Below are 23687 nucleotides of genomic sequence, written 5' to 3'. Positions count from 1 at the left end.
GTACCAGTTTGGAGGCGGAACGTTGGGCTATTTACCGAGGTCTAACTATTGCTTTGAAAAGGGGTACAAAGACCTTACTATCGAGACAGATTCCTCATCTGTGATTGAGTTGCTGAAAGGAGGTTCTGTGGTGTCTCCTTCGGTTAGAAGCTTGGTTGAGGATTCCAAATTACTCATGCAAAGGTGTGGCTATGGTATCCAACATGTTTTGCATGAAGGCAATGGCAGTGCGGATGGTCTTGCTAAATTGAGAGTTAATCAAGTTGAGCCTCTCGTTGTCATGGACGAGGCTCCTGAAGAAATTCGAGGGCTAGTGGTCGCTGACATGGTTGGGCAGGGCTTCCTTAGGCCCTAAGTTGTGACATCCTGTTTGGGTTTCATTGCCTTCTTTTCCTCTTCCTTTATTTCTGTTTGTTTTCACTTTCCGTTGTAACCAAAAAAAAAAAAAGTAATTTGAGATATATATATATATTTCAAATTTAAAAAGAGGTTAGAGTAATTTATCCATTTTTATTATACATTCATAATTTTCTCACATAGAACCATACAAAACAAAAGTTCCACAAATTACAAAACACTATAACTTCAATTTACAGAGCCACATTTCTTCCCAATTTCCCCAGCTTGTCCTGCGAGGACCCCAACACTTCCAAGCTTGACCATGGATGCTCCAAAATCTTGGGAGAAAAGAAATGGGTACATGCTATAAGAATTCACCATTGCAGCAGTCCTTGGATCCCCCATCAAGGCTTGATCCGATTCAAGGAGTCCCGAGTTCCTCACCAAGTTCTTATAATACGCGTTGTCGAACATGTACGAGGTTGCAGTGTCCAGAGGAGCAAGCATGTTGTTCGATTTGTCTACATTAGGACAAGTGGTTTTTAAGTTGGATAGAAGTGAAGAATCGAGAGTTGGGTCAGGGTTGCCGGAGCCTTTGAAGTTGAACAATCTCCTCTTGAATGTGAAACATTGAGCATAGCCTATAGTATGTGCTCCTACAAGATCAATAACATGCAAATCATTTTTAAAATTTTTAGAAATCTATATTACATTAATTGGATCGTTACGGTATGAGAAGAAACGCTAAATAGGACGAGGGTAATCTGATATCTATTACATTACTAAAATTTATGCTATTTCTAAACGTGAGAGCAAATTTATTTTTACAACTACACATCTAATAAAATGTCTATTATTTTTTAAATTAATTATGTAAAAACACATTCATAAGAGTATTATGACCCAATTTTTTTACTTTTGTCTACCCAAACTCTATTCTCTTTAAATTTTTGCAAATTTTATTTTTATTTTATGCTTCTAATGACATAAATAAGAAAAAAAACATTTTGAATTGCTAAATTGATTGTTTTGAAATGAAAATATATCATATTTGGAACATGTATTTCAAAACTTAAATTGTTAGGTATTAATGTTTCCAAGTAACACTTGTTAGGGTATTAAGTACCTGAGAGAACAACTACATCATTCATGTCAAGGCCCTTTGATGCAAACTTGGCAGTGATGTTTTCTAAAGGTTCAAAAGGTGATGGCAACTGTTCATTGGCTGCTTTCTTGCTCGCCGTTAACCCATCTCGCCGCCCTACTGGAACATACCAGAAAGGCCCTCCTGACTACAAAAATAAAAACAATAGAGACTTAAACATAAAGCTTAATTAATTTGTTAAAATAATTACAAAATTTTACTTGAAAAACAGCTTCTCTTGCTGCAATAGTGAGTATGTCAACACATGAAACAGTTGAAGGGCAAGCACTTTCGACATCTGCCTTTATTTTGTCAATGACTTCAAACCCTCTAACCGAATTGCGGTTGGGGAAAGCATTCTTCTCTCCCTCGAAATCTTTAGTGTCATCAAGAAGCACAGAACCGTCACAGCCCTATTATGCCAAAAAAATCAAGAACAGCAAAAGAAGATTCTTAAACTCAAAATGGGGTTTAGAAAAGCAATTTCAAGGAAGATTTGAGTCCTAATCCCATTGTTCCTACAAAGTTATGATAAATTTCTTGGCTGTTAATCCAGCTCAAAATCAAAATATAGTTTAATTTGAGAGAAAAACAATTACATTTACAAAACAATCATGGAAGTGTAACCGAAGAAGGGATGCAGCCATCCTGGTATCATTCTTCAAAGCTGCGGAAACACCAAACTGGACGATCATGAACAAGTTAGGGCATGACATAGCATAAAAACCATAATCAAGTTGGCCATAAGCGAATGGGGACAGAAAAATTATTAGAGAGAAGAGGGAGATAGAGAGGCAGCAGGACAGTTTGAAAACCATGTCTTCTAAATGTGAACAAATTGTTTGTGTAGTACTATTTTCTAATGAGTTTGAGCTATACATGATTTATATTCAGAAGCAAAAGATTATTGAAGCGAGCTCATTGGCTAGTCTTAGAGTGGCAATGGCACTATACTTATTGACTTGTTATAGCCTAATGGCCATGTCTACAAGCATTAATTTCTACAATGGTGTTTCTTAAAATAAAAAATAAAAAAAGTGATAAAGGTTTGCTGCAGGATTTTGAGCACTTCTCAAGTTCCTTCCACTAAGTTTATCATCAAATTAGTGAACACTTCTCATGTTTCTTCCACTAAGGTAAAAGAGACCACTACTCCATAACTTTGATTGGTATCTAACATTTTTATTTCGCGAGACAACTAAGGGGCAATTAAATATCTTAGCTTTAACTTTATGATGCATGTACGCAATAAAAAAGGTAGTCTCAGTGCACAAGACTCTTACTATTGTTAAATTAAGGGAGAGTCAGATGTATACAACTTTAATCCCATAGAGGGAGAGACCGTTTCCGTGATTTGAATTCGATGATGCTCAAATCGTAATAGAACAACTTTTCCATTATGCCAAGTCCCGCCTAAGTTGCAATAAAACAAATAGTGAAAAAATTGTGCCGAGAAATTTTTTTATTTTATTTTAAAAATGACAAGAATCTCAAGTACTAGTATGCATAGGAATTTTTTTTAAGCGAGTCAGCTCCTAAAAGTGAAAGATAACTTAGATATGTTTTACTCATCTTTAACAATTGGAATTACAGGTGTTACCAAAGAGTCACACTAGCAATACATATTTGAACAGCCACTTTGCATACTTAATGGGCCTTGTATGATTATCTACATTACAAAAGATTAAGATATTTATAGTTTCTTCCTAACATGAAACTAAAATTACATTACAGAAAGCGGCAACATATAATATTTTTGCTACGAAATAATTAATTACCCCCTTTTTGTGTAGTTCTATTGAATATGAAATTTACAGTTGCAAATACATAGCAAATAAAATGTGTAAAAAAAATTGGCAAATTGGCCCATGCAGGTCTCGAACCTGCGACCTTCGCGTTATTAGCACGACGCTCTAACCAGCTGAGCTAATAGGCCAGATGTCACAGTTTTCTTTTCTTTCAGTTATTATAGGCTTTTAATTATAGGCTCTTATGCAAATGGTTCAGTTAGCTGTAAGTAACTCTGAATGAACTATTCTGAAACCTTTCTTCATTAAATATTGTAGGTGTGAGATTAATGAGAACCTTCACTATTTGTTGTTAATGATGCTAAAATCATATCTCTCTCTCCCTCTCTCTCTCTCTTGGCTTGGTAGTTGCTGAATCAAGTTAACCATTCAGCACTTTTTTTCTTTTTATTTTGTTTTTTAAAAAAATGTGCAAGGAATGTGGTTTCACACTTGAGCCAACAATGTTTATCTGCTCGATGTTTATGATGTATAACTTCATATTCCTCTTCTGCTGAAACACATGGGCTGGTTGGTTTTCATTCTTTCAGTATCAGTACCCATGTTTGTGGGGGAAAAAAAACTACAATTTTCAGTTTCTTTTTAGGGTTCTTGTTAGGACTAATAAGACTGTTCAATGAAAGTAAAACATTATGTGAGATTAAACTGATTTGTGGATCTATGAAGTGTTTTGGTAACCTATGTTATACATACCAACAATTTGCTCTAAGAACTGTCATGATGAATATATCAACTCTCCCTTTATATTTCAAAGAAAAATCATCATCTTCCCAACCTTCCATTCCATCACATTTTTTAATGCCTGCTACGGTACTAGGATGGATTTCAACATAGATTATTATCAATACATACACGACTCATAAGTAACGATACACAAACAAAAGGTGCATACAAAAAATACGTACAAAATGATGTGGCAGACTAGTGAGCCTATCAATTTATAACTAAAAAAGAAAAATGTTATACAAACAGAAAAAATATATAAAAAACTTGCACAAAATGATGTGGCTGCTTTGTAGGCCTATCACTTAAAAACAAATAACCCACCAAGATGATTGTTAATTGCAAAATGCCATGATCACATCATTCTGGTAGCAAATTTTGTATGGCTTTTCCGTAAGAAAAGCTTTTTCCTATTAAAAAACTCACCAATATGCATTTAATATGAAATATGCTACTAACACATCATTTTGGTGAATGATTGCGTATGAAAATTATGAAAGAATAGCATTTCCATATATAAACTAGGACACCTCATTTCATTAATCAAAAAATCAGGACCAGTTTGTATAATAGCCGAGAGAAACGGAATTCCATTACCAAAACCACAAGGATTATAAGACCCCAAAAAAAAAAAAAAAAAAAAATTTATGACAAAACATAGCCATGACCACACTGTCATAAGCATTGACAAAAATTCCTATACATCTAGAATTATTGTTAAAATTGAGGGTTCAAACTTAATTATTGGAAAAACAACTGATTTCTCACTTGTCAACACAACCATGTGAAACTGTAGAGCTATTTTCTAGGACTAGTAGTTGGAAAACAAAATTTCAGCCTATTTCACCGATTACTCCAATGTCGAATTGCCCAAAACAGGAGTAGTAGTGAGTGGCTTCCCTCGTCCCATGGTAAAACCCCTTGTTCCATCAGGCATTCTTGGCCCTTTCGTAGTCTGCTTAGCAGATGCTTCAAACTGGAAGGATCCGCTTGATTGTGGAGATGGGGAAAGTAGGCAACGGCCATTGTGACTTTGACTCTGAGTGCGTAGTCGAGGCTTCCCACGGCCGCGCCCAAATCCTTTCTTTGTTCCAGCTGAATTTTCTTCATCCTACCAATGTGTTTGACATAAGGTTATAAGAAAGACAGAAAATAAAAAAAAACCACACCCCTAAACCTCATTTTCTTTATCATTTTCATTCTTTTTCTATCATTATTATTATTGTTTGGAGGCTGATAAAGGGTTATTATATTGAAGGCATATATATGAAAACCTATGTAACATGGACTCAAGCATGAGTATCAGCTGTAGTTGTGTGTCCCAACATTACTTTCATAAACCTAAATCTTGCGATATTGGGATATGTATCCAAAACGTGGATATAGGTACAGGAATGCGTCATGAATACTTATTATATTGCATATTGTGTAATATTCTTAAATAAGATGATCTAAATTTTGTATAAGATGATCTATAATTAAAATCTCTCTCGTGATCTCATCCAGTTGAGAAGTTATAAACTTTTCTTTACTAGCAAATATGAATTTCTTCTTTTTCTTCAATCATCATAGAAAAAGAGATGATCCATAACCTGCACCCTTATCCTTGCCATACCTAGTGGACACTGGCACTTTGAGGGAAATACAAGAGTCCATATAACACAGATTAAAAACACAAATTCCAACAATGAAGACAGAAAAAAAAAAACCTTACATTATTATCAGCAATCAATTCTGAGATATGAGACAGAGAAGAGTCTTCTGCTGATTCATGGGGAGTCTCACAATCGTCCAAAATCCCATCGAACTCTGATTTTCTGCTCTTCAAAACGGACTTTGGCTGGAAATTCTCGAAAAATATGTTCAAAATACTTCAGGCAAGATAAACATTAGACACAGAAATTACAGAGGAAAAAGTCAGATTCACTCCGATTTAACATACCGAGCATCTAAGAAGCACCCTCACACGGAGGCCTTTTCTCCAGTTTCTCTCATCATTTAACTTCTCAACCTGGAGAAATTAGCAAGCTCTTAATGCCGTTGCAAGATGAGGGGGCAAAGAAATAAACAGAGGAGACAGTGGTTAAAAGGGTTACAAAAGTCTCAACATACTGCTTTATCAGCTATCTCAGAAGTCTCATATTCGACTAGTGCATGGATCTTCAAAAAAACAAAAAAACAAAAAAAAGAAAAGAAAAGAAATAATAAGGATAAAGAAAAAATGCACAAGACATGTGCACATGAGAAACGTGTAAGAAGAGTCTCTATGGTACTTCAGAAACAGATTGGAGTTGAGTTATACTTATACCTTGTTACTGATAACATAATCGCCTTTGGAACGGGAAGAATTAGGTTCCTGAGGATGGCAAATTCGGATGGTTTTCACCCTGTTCATAGCATGAATTTCCATTAATATGTGGTTGAGACTTTCTAGGCATATATATATATATGAATACAAGAAAGTGGGAAGGCAAGCACAATAAGTTCTGACCTTCCAACCACACTAAATATTTTCTCGAGGTTATGATGTGAGTGATCTTCAGGTAGATTCTCTGCAACAACAGTGCGCGACTACAAGACAGAAGATGAATGCTCTACATTACACCAAAAAGATTCAAGGAAGCACTTTGGGGTCAGTCAAGGATAATAAAAACAATCTACCTGCAGTTCCTCTCTATCTTTATCAGTGAAAAGGTGTTTACGCTTAACCTTCTTGTTGTCATTGGATACAACCTTCAAAATGTGAAAACATGAATGAGAATAGAATTTTAATTGAACCAAAGAAATTAAACCGCCAATGATTTGTCTCTGTTCTGCTGCTTTTCATCTAGGACTTACAAGATTAGAAGAGGACCGGAGAACTTGGGCAAGCAAATGATGATTACTGATAAGGGACTTGATTTTCTTTGTAGATGCAATAACAGCTATTGGAACTGTTACATTGCCAACATTCATTAACCAAAGTTACTCCAATTCAAACATCTAAATAAGCTCTTGATGATAATGACCATAAAATTCTCTCATAATTCTTACCATAACCTTCAGAGTCCTTGTTCATGTGTTTCGACAAAGACTCATTTGCGAGCAAGCTCATGTCACTTAACTGGTACTCAACCTGTCACACAAACAAACCCTCTTTACATTCAAAAAGTTCCAAAAGATAACTCGTTCTCCAAATGAACTACCCAATTAGTACAACAAAGTTATCTATATCAAAACAGGAAGCTAAATAAAATTTCAAAAAAAAAAAAATTCACATTTTCACTTGAAGATCAGACAGTTTAAGCAAAGGCTTTGTTAGTATCAGTTTGAGTCTAGAGAAAATAAGGTAAATCTTTGACACATGTGGACAGTGCAGAAATTGTAGAAAGTATATATATATGTTTTGATCTGTAGAAATAGAAATTGTAGAAAGTATTATAATAGTATTGTCAGTTTGGTAAGCGAAAAGTGAAGAACATTTGAAGAGGAAGATCAACAAGAGCAAACTATAACATGTGAATCATTTGTCAGTTTAAAGGGCAGCTTGCCCAAAGATAAGGTTTGCCATTAGCGTCCATGGTGGTGAAGGCTTGAATCACGGAAACAACCTCTCCAAAAATGGGGAAAGGCTGACTACATTTTGCCTTCCCACACGCTATAGGTGGAGTCTAGTGCATTGGGTCGCCTTTTTAAAATCATTTATCAATCTTGAACTACCATGAAAAAGGTCCTATGGATAGAGTGTGACCATAGGAAGTAAAAAAGAAAAACATACAAGAACTAAACCATGAAGCAGTCCTGCAAAGTTCCTCAAGAGGATGCTATCAGCAGCAACAAGTCGAAAATATATAAGAATCTAAGGTGCCATTTGGTAATACTTACGTTTTCAGTTTTCTGTTTATATTTACAAAAATTTTAAAAACTCAAATAAAAACTTGTTTGGTAAAATTTTTGATTTATAAATCAATGGTCTCAGTTTATAAATTTGGCCAAAAAATGAAAACACAAAAAATGTGTTTCCGTTTTGAGTTTTTTTTTTTTTTTACCACCCAACACTAGCCACCACTCACCACCATTTTCCACCACCGTCTTCTGCCACCACCACCCACCCCCTACCACCACCACTCGCCACCCACTAGCCACCACCAACCACCACCCACTCGCCACCACCACCCACTCCTCGCCACCACCGCCACCACCACCACCCACCTACTACCCACCTGCCATCCACTCGTCACCACCCGTCACTACCATCCACCGTCCGCCGCCGCCACCCGCCACCTACTTGCTGCCACCTACTTGCCACCACCACTCACCACCCACCTGCCACCAGCATCCACCACTAGCCACCCGCCACCTGCCACCCACCCGCCACAACCACCTACCACCCACTTGCCACCCACCTGCCACCACCACCCACTCGTTACCACCTACCACCCGCCACCGTCACCCATCCACCCATCCACCCATCCACAACCACCACCCGCCACTTACCCGCCACCATCCGCCACCCACTTGCCACCACCACCCACCACCCGCCACCACCACCACCACCACCCACTCGCTACCACCCACCACCCGCCACCGTCACCGTCACCGTCACCCACCCACCCGCCACCACTCAACACCACCCGCCATCCGCCACCCACCTGCCATCACCACCACCACCACCACCACCTGCCACCACCACCACCACCACCACCACCACCACCCGCTGTCTACTATCCACCACCCACCACCGTCACCCACCCACCCACCCACCACCACCACCCACCTGCCACCACCAGCTAGCCACCACCCACCACTACCAGCTACCCACCACCCACCGTCACCACTTTCTACCACCGTCTTCCTCAGCCACTTGCCACCACTTGCCATTTCTCACTCTTTTTTATATTTTTAAATTTTTTTAAACATTTTGTTAATTACCAAACGCGTTTGTAGTTTATGTTTTTCTAAAAATAAACAAAAAAACAAAAACCAGTTTATAAAATTTTTATAAATATAAACTGAAAACGTAAACGTTGCCAAACACACCCTAAATGTTAAGTGTTGGGTTTGTGGACCCTGATAGGTACTGTTTTTGAACCTTAGGTCCAATGGAGGGTTTGAGGCCTCACCCAAGGGGGGTCCGGCGGTAATTTCCCTGTTGGGTACTTTGGTAATTTCTTTGTTGCTTCCGCGTTGCCCTAATTCTCTACTTATAAATAGATGAAGGGGCACCTCTTGTAGGTTAAGAGATTTGTATTATTTTCTAATCATAGTGAAAACCGCACTAGCTATGGACGTAGTCCTATTCTGGGGTGAACCATGTAAATCCTTGTGTTCTTATGTGTGTGTAATTTGTTTTATCCTTGCTGTTTGTTATTTCATGTCTCACCAATTTTGGTTAGAAAGAGTCAATTCCTAACAAAGTGGCCATGCCTAGATGTAGTGAAAATGCTGTGGGAACCCTCAAGAAAACACTACAGGTTGTTAGCATTTCTAATGTTTGAAGCCTTAATTGGATTATATGTTGCCTTAGCACATATAAAGAAATTTCCCATAAGATTGTGAAACAAAGCATAACATACATATATGATGCTGCCAAATGCTGTAGATCCTTCAAATAGCAATTTCAAAAATTCGGGAAAAGAAACAAATAAAGTGTAGAACTCGTGAAAAATGCAAGAGATCTTTATTCTTAGTAAAAACACCCATCACCAAAACCAAAATTTAGAAAGATATGACCACAACATGAAAGAAACCTGTTTAAAAATTACATTTTATCCTAAGATTGAGAAAATGTTTAAAAATTACATTTTATCCTAAGATTGTGAAAATGTTTTTCAACTTTTCCCTAAAAAATTATACATATGCACCCTAATTTTTTTTCATTCTTCTTCCAAAAAACACGACACCATTGACCTAAATAAGCACATAGATTGAATTCTTATTTGCTTCACAAATAAATTTAAGAAAACATTTTCTTTTATTATGCATATTTCATTGACATAATTCATTTTTATTTTCAAATATTATAGCATGAGGATTCTATAGATTTGAAAGGTACAATGGTTTTATTGTAGTGATATATATATGATATTGAAATAATTTTGAAATATTACCAAATCAATTCCAAACTAAACTTTATGTCCCAAATCGATCCCACTGAGTAACTTGCCTTATTATTATTACCCCCTACATAAATTCGTAGATCTGCCACTGACAACAAATCTCCAAGACTGGTGATTTTCAAGAGGGCAGTAGACCATTTTCATCATCTCTAGACAATAAAAGCAAACTTATATGCAAATACAAATTCATAGAATTACATCTCAGAATGCAAAGTACAAACAAAATAAAAACAGAAAACAAGACCTGTTTAATGATCTTTTGATGCAGATCCTGAGTGAGGACATTTTTCGAATAGTTGGGGAGCGCGACTGTGGAATCGGAGATCAACTGAATAGGTTCTTGATCCCCAACATAAATCCAATCAGACCCACCACTCCCACCAAGAAAATGGAAACAGGGATAGAAATAGCCCGAAATGGGCACCTGGGTTTGCATTCTTGGCACGAATTCGGGTGCGTGAGCATTGAATTTGAAAGACCCAGAACTCGCCGCAGCGGTGGTGTCCTTCATCTCCAATTCTGGGGTTTCTTGAGGCCTTTGCTCACTATATGCTTGTGCCATTTTTACAATTATTATTATTGTTCTCTCTCTCTCTCTCTCGGTTTTATTTTTAATTATTTTTATTTTTATTTTTATTTTTGAATCTATGATCAATCTCGATCTTGGCCTTTCTCTCTCTAAAACAGTGGGACTCTTGGTGGAGGAGTGTTGTTGAACCCTGAAGATTAGTAACTGTAAAACTGATATTCAACCCTCATTTCGCGCCCAAATAGAGAGTTCGTTGAGGAGAGAGAAACTTCATCATCCAATCCCTACTCCCTTCTTACACATGACCGTTGCTTTTGCCTTTGACCAAATATTTTTGCTTAAATTATAATATAACATTTTTCTCTTTAATGCTTAAAGAAAATATTCTACAACTTTGCTCCCTAAATTAGTTTCCATTTTCCACTTTGGTCTTTCTTTTTCTTTTTTTCTTTTTGTAGCAAATGATAAGATGTTAGTGGGATTCATAAGTTAGACGATAATGAAAGAACAACAATAATTGCTCTATCGACTTAAATTTTAAATCTTTAAACTTGTTTACGGTTTATGTATCTGTGTGGGTGAAAATCTGACCACACTGCCCGTTTAGTGATCAGCTGGAGAGCGCAAGCAGAATAGATGGCTAAAGTAACCTGAAACAGAAAGAAAAAGCTCCGGCGGTGGTTCTTCCACCCGGGGGCACTCCGACGATCAAGTCAGTATATCTCTCAAAGATAGTCAAGTACTAAATTGAATACTCAAAGTATAAGTTACATACCTTAGACCCATAGGGGTGCCTCTCTTTTATAATATACTCAATCCAAGTCCCACTAGAAGTATGACTTCTATGAATTCTAGTTCACTGTTTACTCTGGACTCTTTTAAGTGATATAGATAAACTCCTTGAAAGTTTTATCCTTATCTTAATTCAGTCCCCTTTGTGCCTTAGGACTCTTGCCCCATATCTCGGATTCCGATATCTTCGGAGATGACCTCGGCTTCTCCGAGATTACCTCGGCTTAACTACCAGGGCACGTGGCACCTCGGCTGACACGTCGGCGTCACCATGCCACGTGTTGGTATACAGAAAATATATCCCCACAACTGCCCCCTAGGTTCTATTACCTCGGCATTCTGAGGTGATGGAACCTATTCCGAAATTTTGTCGCTTCTTTCCTGAGTAATGGCTCAAAAACTATTTTGCCAAGTTTATCTACTTTCAGCCGACGTGTTCTCTTCGGAGAACAAGGCTTCGATCGTATTCTCCCATGCGCACGAGCTGTCATGCATATCTAACTGTTTCTCTTACGTGTTTCGTCTTTATTGGAGCGTGTCAGTGACGCGCCTGAAGCTGTCTGTTCATTTCGTCTGCGCCGTCTGACGCGTGCGTTACCCTAGGCGTAATGATTGCCCTAATTTTGCCGCCATTTCATATTTTTGACAAAACTTTTCTTTTGCCTCTTATCTTTTCTTCACTTTTTCATTCCGTCTTCTTGTTTTCTCTCTCTAAAAAGCTCATTCTTCTTCGAATCTGCCATTGCCTCATTCTTTCTTCTGGAACTGCTCTTAATCCCTCATTCTTGCAAAAGCCCTCTTTGCTGTTGCAATCAATTTCTGAGTTCGGCGAGCACTGCCTTGGCTTCATTTGTCCTGGTAAGATCTTCTTCTTTAATTTTTCCATTCTCTTTATGTGCTTTTGTCTGTCTGTTGCCATTACTGATCTTGTTCGAGGTCTTGGATTTATTTGTATCTTGAATTTGTGGCTTTTACCTTGAACTTCTATGCTTTTTCATCATTCTCTTTGCCGCTGTCCTTGATTTTTTCTGTATTTCTATTGTTTCTGAAAACTATACCTCTGTTCTTGAATCTGAAACTTCATCTTTGTTTTCTCTTTTTTTTTTTTTTTTTTTTTTTTGTATCTGCCCCAGATCTGTGCCCTCGATCTTTATCTTCATACCTTATAGATTTAGGATTTGTCTGTAGAACCCTTAATCTTTAGGGAAACTTGAAAAACGCCCACCTTCTGAAACATATTCCTCTTAGTTTAAGCCAACATAATGGGTATGTGGAGGTATAGGGTAAATACCCCGACAAAACTTGAATATTTTAGGCAAGAATTCTCTATCCCAGCCGATGTTCATCTTAAGCTGGCTGGGGATAATGATACCATCGTGCCCACAGACCACACAATGCCTTTTCCAATAGTTGCTTTTACCGAATGTGGACTTCGGCTTCCACTCGATCCCTTTTTTCGTCAAGTTCTCTATTTTTATAAGCTGAACCCTATGCAACTTACTATCAATTCCTATAGGGTAATTAACGGTATTATTGCCTTAGCTAGGCAAGAAAACCTTAGAATCACCCTAGCCGACCTTCAATATTGTTATACCATGTGCCCTCTTGATCTGAAGGATAGGGGTTTTGTCTATTACCTTAAGCCGAGATCTACTCAGTACAAAATTATAGCCGACCTCCCAGACTCCAACAAGGGGGCTGGAGATGATTTTCTCATTGCTTCTGGAAATTGGGAATTTGGCCCAGATGAAGATGTCCACCTCTACCCTCTTCCTCGAACACTTACAGAGGGCAAGAGTAAGAGCCCTGAGTCAACACTTTAGTTGTTTTTATTTAAGACTTTAATACTTTGTTTCTGACGCCTGTTTCTTTGCAGATCTACATCAGCCACCGAAAAATTTTCGCCAATCCTTCTTCCCAGGAACAGATCTGAAAACACTTCTTGGCCTCCCAATCCATAAACGAAAAGCCCCAGTATTACTAAACTTCATCCCTACATACAAATCCACCTTACCCGACATCCCTAGAAAAAGGAAGAAGAGTCTTTCTCCACCCACAGCCACAACCTTAACTGCTTCTACATCCCGAACAGATCAAGAGTCCACATCTGACCCAGCCGATCTTCCATCAACTTCGGCCCCCTACTTAATACCAATTCCTGAACGTAAACGCCGACGAAAGCTCGTAAAGACTGCCGAAATGGTTCGTCAAAGGCCTGTTGTCCAAGACCTTCTTGCCGATCTCCCAACTGACGCCGAAGCCGCACCAACGCAATCAATGCTTCCACCCAAACCAAATAGAGTAAAAAAGGCTCAGCCTAAGGCCAAGGCTACAGATGCCGAGGCTGAGGATGCTTTGCCGATCTCTAAACTAGCAGAAAGCAAAAAATCAGCCTCTACTTCAAGCAAGAGGTCTGCTGAGGGCCAACCCTCAGGGTCTACACAATCAAAGCGGCCAAGGTCATCGTCTGCGACGACCTCGGCTTCAAAGAAGCCCGACGTCCCCTGGGCCCCTGATCTATCCCTGGAGGATAGGCCTATCATGGCTAGTGAAAGTGCTGATGATATCAACGTTGCTGTCGCCCTTAGCACTGCTCTTCTTCTACCAAATGACTTGGAGCGAAATGCCAAGTTTAGTGAGAATGAAAATTACGCTCTGATGCTCCAACACTCTACTCAAGTAAGTATTTCTGTCTGTACTTGTGTTTCTTTCTTCCGTTCTTCACTGAGAGTACTGTCTCACATTTTTGTTCTTTTTGCAGGCCATTCAACATGCCCACTCATTTTCCATGCAAGCCTTTGAAAATCGTCAAAGGTTAGTTGATATGAAGAGGGAAGCATCTTCTATGAAGAGAGAGATCAGGTCTCTTGAAGCAAAAATGAAAAAATTGGAGGATCAAGCCGAGGCTGCAACTAAGGTTCAAACTTTAGCTCTTGAGAAGGCCGAAGCTGCTGAAGCCGTTAGAAAGGTTGCTGAGGCCGAGAAAAGAGAGGCCGAGGTTCAGAAGGCCCAAGCGGAGAAAGAACTACAGCAAGCTTTGGCCACCAAAGAGGCCGAAATCAAAGAGGCCGATGAAAAGGCCTATGCTCAAGGTATGGCCGACGTCGCAGAAGACTACAAGCTTCAAGTCAGGCAGGCATGCAATAGGGGATTTTCCCTTGGTTGGATGTCCTTGATAAAGAAGCTTGACCTTCCTGCTGACTCGCCATTGCGTCAGGCCGACGCTATTCCGTTACCATTTCCTCCACCTCCTCCTGAAGGTGAATCAGAGTCTGAGGCCGAGGCCGTGGAGGAAGATGAAGAAAAAGATGATGGTGAGGCCTTGGTGAGAAAACCCAAGAATGCTGCCGAAGTCAAGTCCCCTCCTCCTGCTGAGCAGGTTATGGACTTAACTCAAGATGAGGGGGGTGATGATGCTGAGGAAGTGCCCAGGGAGTCTGTTCAAGGGTATCTATCATCTGACCTCCTTCTGACTGAAAGAATTCTTGACACAACATTGGCAGAGATAGATGCCGAAATACAAGCGGAGAAAGTGGCCGAGGAGATTCCACCTGAATCGTCCGAGATCCCAGTCCCTGCAGTGGCTAATGCTGAGGAATCTTGAAAAAATTGTCCTTTGTACTTTTTTCCTTATTTTTTCTGTTTTTTTTTGCGCTTTGTACTTTTTTACATTCTGGGTAATGCAAAACTTCTTTCTTTTGACGTGGTTTTAATATGTAACTGTAACAGTTCCTCCTCTGGATGTTTCAATCTTGTGATATTCTGTTGACTGCTTTTGCATAGTCTTGTGCTTAGAAAATTTTTGCATATTTCCTCATGTTGCTTCCTTTATGCAATCTCCTCGGGGTTTCATACCTCGGGTATAACCATGAGACTTTTACTTCGGCAAGATACTGTCCTGCAATCTTTTCATAGATTTCAACAAGTATTAAATGGTAATCTTAGTCCTACCTACTTGTAAATTGCTACAAATTTCAACAAGTAATGAACAATATACTTAGCCTTTATTTTAACTTGTAACTTACTGTATACCTCGGCGGGTGATCATATGTCGGCTTAACATAAACTTGTAAATTGCTACAAATTTCAACAAGTGTTAAGCATCTTCCCTTGGGTTTAAACGACCCACATATTGCTATGAGAACTTAAGCAATAACCTCGGCCTATCTTCAACTTGTAAATTGCTACAAATTTCAACAAGTGAAGATAAGGAATCAGTTTAATTCCAACTTGTAAATTGCTACAAATTTCAACAAGTGGATTAAGGAATAACATCGGCTTAACTTCAACTTGTAAATTGCTACAAATTTCAACAAGTGAAGATAAGGAATCAGCTTAATTCAAACTTGTAAATTGCTACAAATTTCAACAAGTGGATTAAGGAATAACATCGGCTTAACTTCAACTTGTAAATTGCTACAAATTTCAACAAGTGAAGATAAGGAATCAGCTTAATTCCAACTTGTAAATTGCTACAAATTTCAACAAGTGGATTAAGGAATAACATCGGCTTAACTTCAACTTGTAAATTGCTACAAATTTCAACAAGTGAAGATAAGGAATCAGCTTAATTCCAACTTGTAAATTGCTACAAATTTCAACAAGTGGATTAAGGAATAACATCGGCTTAACTTCAACTTGTAAATTGCTACAAATTTCAACAAGTGAAGATAAGGAATCAGCTTAATTCCAACTTGTAAACTGCTACAAATTTCAACAAGTGGATTAAGGAGTAACATCGGCTTAACTTCAACTTGTAAATTGCTACAAATTTCAACAAGTGAAGATAAGGAATCAGCTTAATTCCAACTTGTAAATTGCTACAAATTTCAACAAGTGGATTAAGGAATAACATCGGCTTAGCTTTGCCTGAGTTTGATATGTCTTCAAAAACATCCATGCATAACTTTATCAATCGATCATGTTGAAAGGATTCTGAAAAGACTTTATTGATAATATCGGCCAAACAATGATGTTTATCTAATGATAGAAAAATTTCAAATTACAAGTATTCCAAGGTCTGGGCAATGCTTTGCCCTCATTGTCCTCAAGCCGATATGCTCCATTGCCTAATACTGAAGTGACTCTGTAGGGTCCTTCCCAGTTTGGGCCAAGCTTGCCTTCCCTGGGATCCTTCTTGTTCCCGACGACTTTTCTTAGGACTAGGTCGCCAACTTGAAAATCTCTTGGATTAACCTTCTTGTTGTAAGCTCTGGCAAGCTGCTGCTGGTATACTGCGAGCTGAATCGCAGCTTTCTCTCTTCGTTCTTCCAATAAATCCAGGTCTCGGGCTAACAGTATGTCATTGGTGCCATTCTCTACTCCCTGGGTTCTGATCCCTGGGATGCCGATCTCCAATGGGATGACTGCTTCTGTGCCGTAGGCCATGGCAAAGGGAGATTCTCCTGTTGATCTTCTCGGCGTAGTCCGATATGCCCAAAGTACGTTGGGCAATTCGTCCACCCACTTTCCTTTTGCTGCCTGGAGCCTCTTCTTTATTCCATCCAGGATTACTTTGTTGGATGCCTCTGCTTGCCCATTGCTTTGAGAAAAACTTGGTGTTGAGAAATAATTTTTGATCTTGAATTTTGCACAAAAGTTTTTGATAAGTTTGCTGTCGAACTGTGTTCCATTGTCGGCAACTATTGCTCTTGGAATCCCAAATCTTGTGATTATGTTTCTCCAAATAAAATTCTTGACATCCACATCTCGGATTTTGGCAAGAGGTTCTGCCTCTATCCATTTTGTGAAGTAGTCTGTTGCTACCAGCAAGTATTTTCTTTGCCCAGTTGCTTGGGGAAGTTGTCCAACCAGATCCATGCCCCATTGGGCAAACGGCCAAGGGCTGGATACTGGGTTTAGGTCGGCAGCTGGTTGATGTATCAAAGGTGAAAACCTTTGACATTGTTCGCGCTTCTTTACATAGGCTTCGGCGTCCTTTTGCATGTAGGGCCACCAATACCCCTGGATAATGGCCCTGTGGGCTAACGATCTGCCCCCTACATGGCTTCCACAAATTCCTTCATGAATCTCGTAAAGGAAATCTTCAACCTGCAAAGGGTGTACGCACCTTAAAAGTGGTCCAGTGAAGGACCTCCTGTAGAGTTGGCCTTCCGCTGTTAGACTGAATCTGGCCGATTTCAGCCTAATTTTATGTGCTTCTTTATGGTCTTCTGGCAGCTTCCCCTCTTTTAGGAATGCAATGATTGCATCCATCCAACTTGGTCCAAGGCCCACGCACATTGCTTCTTGTTCAATGCTCTGTTTATCTATGCTCGGGGCCGACATGTAGTCGATCATAATTGTCCTTGTTTTTCCAGTTTGAATTGAGCTGGCCAAGTTGGCTAACGCGTCGGCGTGGGTGTTGTCATCTCGGCTTACTTGGAGTAATCTGCAGTTCTGGAATAGGGCTGCCAGTCGGATGACTTCCTTTGCATATGCCGACATTCTTTCGTCTCTGGCTGCAAATTCTCCTGTTGACTGGTTAACAATCAATTGTGAATCACAAAAAACAATTACCTCGTCTGCCTCTGCTGCTGCTGCTAGCTTTAGCCCTGCAATTAATGCTTCATATTCTGCTTCATTATTGGAGGCTTTGAACCCTAGACGGATGGACTGTTCTACAATTTCTCCATCTGGAGATATCAGCAGTACTCCTGCTCCTGCTCCCTGGCGGTTTGAACTTCCATCGACGAATAGTTTGAATGAATCGCCGATGTAGATGCTGCATGGTCTGAGCTTTTCTTTCTCTTGCTTTTTTGTCTTTGACTGGGATTCCTTTTGTTTGTCGGGGCAATGTTCCTCTTGGCTCGACGGAGCCCGAGGTGTGATGGCTTCAGGTGTGAGTTCTGCGACGAAGTCGGCCAAAACTTGGCCCTTTATTGCTGTTCTTGGCCTAAATTCTAGGTCAAACTGGCCTAGTGTTACTGCCCATTTTGCTATTCTTCCTGTTAAGTCTCCTTGATGTAATAAGGACTTCAGTGGGTGCTCTGTTAGAACCACAATCTTGTGTGCCTGAAAGTAATGGCTCAATTTCTTTGAGGCCATTACCAAGGCTAGCATCAATTTTTCCAGTGGTAGGTACCTTGTTTCCGCGTTAGCCAGAGTTTTGCTTACGTAATAGACAGCCTTTTGCTCCCCTTTTTCCTCTCGGATTAGCACTGCACTGACTGCGTGTTCAGAGACTGCTAAGTACAAAAACAATTCCTCCCCTGGGATTGGGTTAGAAAGGACCGGGGTCGTGGTCAAGTACTTTTTTAGGTCGGTTAAGGCAGCTTCGCATTCTTCCGTCCATAGGAAGTCTGTGGCTTTTTTTACCAGGTTAAAGAAGGGTCTGCACTTGTCTGAGCTTCTGCTGATGAATCGGTTTAGGGCTGCGGCCCTTCCAGTGAGCACTTGAACTTGCTTTGCCGATATTGGACTCTGTAGTTCCAGGATGGCCTTGATTTGGTCTGGGCTGGCTTCAATGCCCTTTCTTGTTACCAGATATCCTAGAAATTTACCTGACCCAACTCCGAAGGCGCACTTTGAGGCGTTGAGTCGGAGCCGATATCTTTTGAGTATGTCAAAGACCTCTTTTAGGTCGGCAAGATGACCTTTTGATTCCTTGGTCTTTACGACCATATCATCGATGTAAACTTCTACCGTTTTGCCGATCAGGTGTTTAAACATCTTTGTCACTAACCTCTGATAGGTTACTCCTGCGTTTTTCAGCCCAAAAGGCATTACCCTGTAACAGTACAGGCCTTTCGGGGTGATGAACGCGGTCTTCTCCTCATTTGGAGGGTACATAGCAATCTGGTGGTACCCTCTGTATGCATCTAAAAAACTCATCCTTTCATGTCCCGAGGTGGCGTCTACCAGTTGGTCGATTTTGGGCAGAGGAAAGCTGTCCTTTGGGCAGGCTTTGTTGAGGCTGGTGAAGTCTACACAAACCCTCCACTTGCCATTCTTCTTTTTTACTACTACTGTGTTGGACAGCCACGTTGGGTACTGGACTTCTCGGATGGCCCTGGCTTCAAGGAGTCTGTCTACCTCTTCCTCGACTGCTTCGATGTGCATTAACGTCGGCCTTCTGGCTCGTTGAATCACAGGTTTTGCCGATCTGTCGACATTCAGACTGTGGCAAGTGACCTCGGGGTCAATGCCAGGCATTTCATAAGGTGTCCAGGCGAACACCTCTATGTTTGCCCTTAAAAAATCTTCCAGTTCTTTTTCTTCTTCTCTAGCTAAGCCTGAGCCGAGAAGAAAAAATCGTTCTTCGTCGCCCTCCTGGACGAGGATTTTCTTTAGCGCCTCTTCGCTTTTCTCGGCTGGTTCTTTCCCGACGTCTTCTAGGACTTCCATGTCCTCATCTTCAACTTCTGCTTTCTTTGGCTCCCGTATACTACAGGTGGACTTTATTGCTGCCATGGAGCAATTTTTGGCTTGTAGTTGATCCCCTCTGACTTCTTCAATCCCATGCTCTGTTGGGAACCGGAGTAGTTGATGCAACGTCGAGGGAACTGCCCCCATTGCATGCAACCACGGTCTTCCCAGGATGATGTTGTATGGTGAGGGTGTGTCAATTACCAGGAATTCCGTCCTGATCTTCTTAGTGCCGGCTTGTACCTCCAAGCTTGTTGCGCCCAGTGGCCATGTCGGCGTTCCATTAAAGCCGACCATCGGGCCGCTGGATTGTTCTAGGTCATCGGGGTGAAGGCCTAGCTCTTTGTAACATCTGACGTATATGATGTCACAGGAGCTGCCTTGGTCTATTAGGATGCGTTTTACTTGGCACTCCCCAACCTGGAGGGATACTACCAAGGCATCATTATGCGGATGTTGGACCAGCTCTAGGTCGGCTTCAGTAAAGGCTATCATCGGCCCTTGGTATTCTTCTGGCCGATGTCTCTTTTCCCCGACTTGATAGATATGCTGTAAATGTCTTACCCTCTGGGTTTCTCCTCTGACTTCGTTTTCGTTGACCCTTGAGTGGATCACGTTAACCACCCTCGGTTCTCCTGCTTGTGGTAGTTGTGCTGGGGGAGGGGGTGCCGCTGGTGCTTGAGGCAACCTTGCCTGTTCTTCCCTCGTTCTGGCCTCGTCGACCAGGTCCCTCAGAAGGCCTTGTCTTACTAGGTCTTCCAAGTGTGCTTTTAAGGCTTTGCAACCTTGAGTTGGATGCCCTTCTTCATTGTGGTAGGCGCAACGTCTACCAACGTTCCTTCCCATGAATTCCCCTGGTGCTCTTGCTGGAGCCCTGAAATAAGGTTGATTTCGAATCCGATCTAAGATTTTATGGATTGGGATCCGGAATACCGTTGTTACCGCCTGTTTATTTCTCAATTCTATTTCTTGTTTGGTCGGTCCATTGTTGATTCGGCCTCGCTTTGGCGAGCCGTTTCCCTTTTCTTGTTTCACCTCCTTGTTTCCCGATGTATCTTCCTCGGCCCTGGCGTATTTCTCAATCCTTGCCATGAGTTCTTCCATGCTTTTTGGCAATGTTTTTGCCAAAGATTTCCATAGTGGGCAGTCATCTTTCAGGCCGTTCTTGAAAGATACGACTGCTACTTCCTGGTTGCATTCAGGTATTCGGTTGAATACCTCGTAGTACCTCTTCGCATAGGCCCTGAGGCCTTCTTCTTTGGTGATTCGTAGAGCCATCAAAGCATCAACCCTCAGGGGTTGCAGCTTGTTGGTCACGAATCTGGCCACAAACATCTCGGCCAAGCCTTCCCATGTCTTTACGCTTCCTTTTGGTAACTTATGGAACCAATCAGATGCAATTTCCCCAAAGGATGAGGGGAATACTTTGCAGAGCAACGGCTCGTTCCCGCTATACAACGCCATTGAATTTAGGTATAGCCCAACATGAAAGTTTGGATCTGACTTACCATCATAGATTTGAAACCTCGGCATACTGAATCTTTTGGGCGGTTCGAATTTGTCCAGTTCCACCGAGAAGGCTGTCCTTGGTTTTACTGGGGAATTTACCTCGGCTTCTGCATTCTGCTGCCTCCTCTTGAGGTAGTCCCTTAAGTCTTCTTTGCTCCTCCCTGGAGCTCGGCTGTCTTTGAATTTTAGTCTTTTTGGTACACTGCTTTCGGCCTCGTGGTGGGGTCGTTTGGATCTTTCTTCATGGGTTGTGTCAAAATGGAGTACTTGCCCCTGAACATGTCGATGTTCTTTGGGGTCTGGATTCTTCATGTGGTGTGTCCTTCGGGACTCTTCTTGCCTCGGGTTTTCCCGTCCGACTTCCCTGGAAGGCCGGTGAGAATGCCTTCCGCTTCTGGTATGCTGAGGGACCTCGGGGATTGTTTTTCTTCCGTCCTTCTGGGTGTTGTTCGCCGGCATCGGCGTATCTTGCAGCGGGTATGGTGGCTGCATAACATTATTCTGCATCATGAAGTTGACGACTGACTGGAGGTCTGCCAACTTGTTTGCTAGCTCTTTTACTTCCTCATCCCTCCGTAGGCACCTGTCCCTCCATACCTGGAGGTTATCTTCATTGTAGTACTTTCCTTGGTTTGCTCTTTTTGACGTGTCGCCTTCTGGGATGACGTCGTTCTCTCTGTGACCCTGGTCACGGGATTCTGCATTGTGGTTGTCTCCTTCAATGTCAAGGTCAATTGGTCTGCCACTCCCAGTGGGAGCGTTATCCCCAATATTTCCTTGCTGTCCGTTACTGGCCATCTATTCTTCCTTCGTTCCCACAGACGGCGCCAAATTGTGTGGGTGAAAATCTGACCACACTGCCCGTTTAGTGATCAGCTGGAGAGCGCAAGCAGAATAGATGGCTAAAGTAACCTGAAACAGAAAGAAAAAGCTCCGGCGGTGGTTCTTCCACCCGGGGGCACTCCGACGATCAAGTCAGTATATCTCTCAAAGATAGTCAAGTACTAAATTGAATACTCAAAGTATAAGTTACATACCTTAGACCCATGGGGGTGCCTCTCTTTTATAATATACTCAATCCAAGTCCCACTAGAAGTATGACTTCTATGAATTCTAGTTCAGTGTTTACTCTGGACTCTTTTAAGTGATATAGATAAACTCCTTGAAAGTTTTATCCTTATCTTAATTCAGTCCCCTTTGTGCCTTAGGACTCTTGCCCCATATCTCGGATTCCGATATCTTCGGAGATGACCTCGGCTTCTCCGAGATTACCTCGGCTTAACTACCAGGGCACGTGGCACCTCGGCTGACACGTCGGCGTCACCATGCCACGTGTTGGTATACAGAAAATATATCCCCACAGTATCACCATCCAACTTTAGTTTAATGACTAACTCAAAAATATTGAAAAAATAAAAAAGGTACAAATACGATAATAATAATATTTCAAAAATTATTATAAAAAAAATGTGTTAATCAAACTTGCTCTGAGACTAGTCTGAATTACAAAAGGTTTGAATCTTTATCATGCACTTTTTTTTTTTTTTTTTGAATGACTTTTCATACTATATTTTCAAATTCCTTAGTTATTTTTCTTATTAGAATCATAATAATGAAGATGTCCCATTGAGAGAAAAATAATTTTTAAAAATTGCTCTTTTTTTCTACAACTATGTATTATTTTTACAAAATACAAAAGCAAAAAGTGAATTTCACATGTCGACTCTATCAATATATATATATATATATTTTTGAAGGGAACATGTAAGTTCTAATAAGTGAACTTATTGTCTAATAGGTCTTATGAAAAAATTTTGTCATAAAAAATGTCACTAATTATAAGTTTTAGTGATAATTTATAAAAATCATGACCAAAAAAAAGTCAATAATTATCAATTTTTAACGACATATATAAAAAATTATCACAAAAAATTATTTTTAGTGACAATTTTACCAAAACTTATTTTCAATAGAACTTGATAGGAATTAAATTCAATTATTAGGATCTATTGATAGTTTATCCTATATTTTTGAACTATGTAACCATTGTTGGCCTACCAAAGGAAGCTTTCAATTTCAAATGAAAAGTAATCACTTTGTTTGGTTATATCTGTTTTCTTTTTTTTTTTTTTTAAATTGAATTTTTCTTTTTTGTGTTTTTTTTTTAATTTTTAATAAATTTTTAAATATTTATGCAGATTTTTTATTGTTTAGACAAACTTAATTTAGGTAAACTTAAAAAATATAATATTTATGAAAGAAAACTTTAAAAATTCACCAAATATTATATTTTAGAAATTGTTTAAAACATATAATATCAAAGTTTTTAAAGTATATCAAATATTTGGTGAATTTTTAAAATTCACCAAAATTATAAT

The 23687-nt window shown here is 40.1% G+C and overlaps 2 protein-coding genes and 1 non-coding gene across 3 annotated transcripts; all 3 read right to left on the bottom strand.

Moving 5' to 3' along the window:
* Positions 1-490: 490 nt before the first annotated feature.
* On the bottom strand, positions 491-2457 carry LOC114301306 (peroxidase 10). Its single transcript, XM_028246262.2, has 4 exons — positions 2083-2457; positions 1705-1896; positions 1466-1631; positions 491-995 (listed from the first exon to the last, which is right to left on the bottom strand). Exons 1-4 carry the CDS (start codon positions 2362-2364, stop codon positions 586-588), a joined length of 1050 nt encoding a protein of 349 aa, XP_028102063.2. The 5' UTR covers positions 2365-2457; the 3' UTR covers positions 491-585.
* An 888-nt stretch (positions 2458-3345) lies between these two features.
* TRNAI-AAU (transfer RNA isoleucine (anticodon AAU)) lies at positions 3346-3419 on the bottom strand. Its single transcript has one exon. It is a non-coding gene; the product is annotated as a tRNA-Ile (tRNA).
* A 1102-nt stretch (positions 3420-4521) lies between these two features.
* LARP6C (RNA-binding protein) lies at positions 4522-11015 on the bottom strand. Its single transcript, XM_028246247.2, has 10 exons — positions 10357-11015; positions 7048-7129; positions 6853-6947; positions 6676-6747; positions 6506-6585; positions 6323-6401; positions 6127-6174; positions 5957-6025; positions 5729-5854; positions 4522-5125 (listed from the first exon to the last, which is right to left on the bottom strand). The coding sequence occupies exons 1-10, from the start codon at positions 10672-10674 to the stop codon at positions 4865-4867; spliced, it is 1230 nt and encodes a 409-aa protein (XP_028102048.2). The 5' UTR covers positions 10675-11015; the 3' UTR covers positions 4522-4864.
* Positions 11016-23687: the final 12672 nt, after the last annotated feature.

This window comes from Camellia sinensis, chromosome 2 (genome assembly GCF_055761805.1).
Source record: "Camellia sinensis isolate YWXY chromosome 2, ASM5576180v1, whole genome shotgun sequence".
NCBI lineage: Eukaryota > Viridiplantae > Streptophyta > Magnoliopsida > Ericales > Theaceae > Camellia > Camellia sinensis.
Note: the sequence above shows the minus strand (reverse complement) of the source record. Positions and strands in the feature narration are given on the sequence as shown.

What these genes read in the sequence shown, in the direction of transcription:
- LOC114301306 (XM_028246262.2), bottom strand. Translation starts at nt 2,364, where the DNA reads ATGTATAGCTCAAACTCATTAGAAAATAGTACTACACAAACAATTTGT. An exon ending in TCCATGATTGTTTTGTAAAT is followed by an intron (nt 1,897 to 2,082) that starts GTAATTGTTTTT and finishes TTGGCATAATAG; the next exon opens with GGCTGTGACGGTTCTGTGCT. An exon ending in CAAGAGAAGCTGTTTTTCAA is followed by an intron (nt 1,632 to 1,704) that starts GTAAAATTTTGT and finishes TTATTTTTGTAG; the next exon opens with TCAGGAGGGCCTTTCTGGTA.
- LARP6C (XM_028246247.2), bottom strand. Translation starts at nt 10,674, where the DNA reads ATGGCACAAGCATATAGTGAGCAAAGGCCTCAAGAAACCCCAGAATTG. An exon ending in TCCGGTCCTCTTCTAATCTT is followed by an intron (nt 6,748 to 6,852) that starts GTAAGTCCTAGA and finishes CACATTTTGAAG; the next exon opens with GTTGTATCCAATGACAACAA. An exon ending in ATATTTAGTGTGGTTGGAAG is followed by an intron (nt 6,402 to 6,505) that starts GTCAGAACTTAT and finishes TGCTATGAACAG; the next exon opens with GGTGAAAACCATCCGAATTT.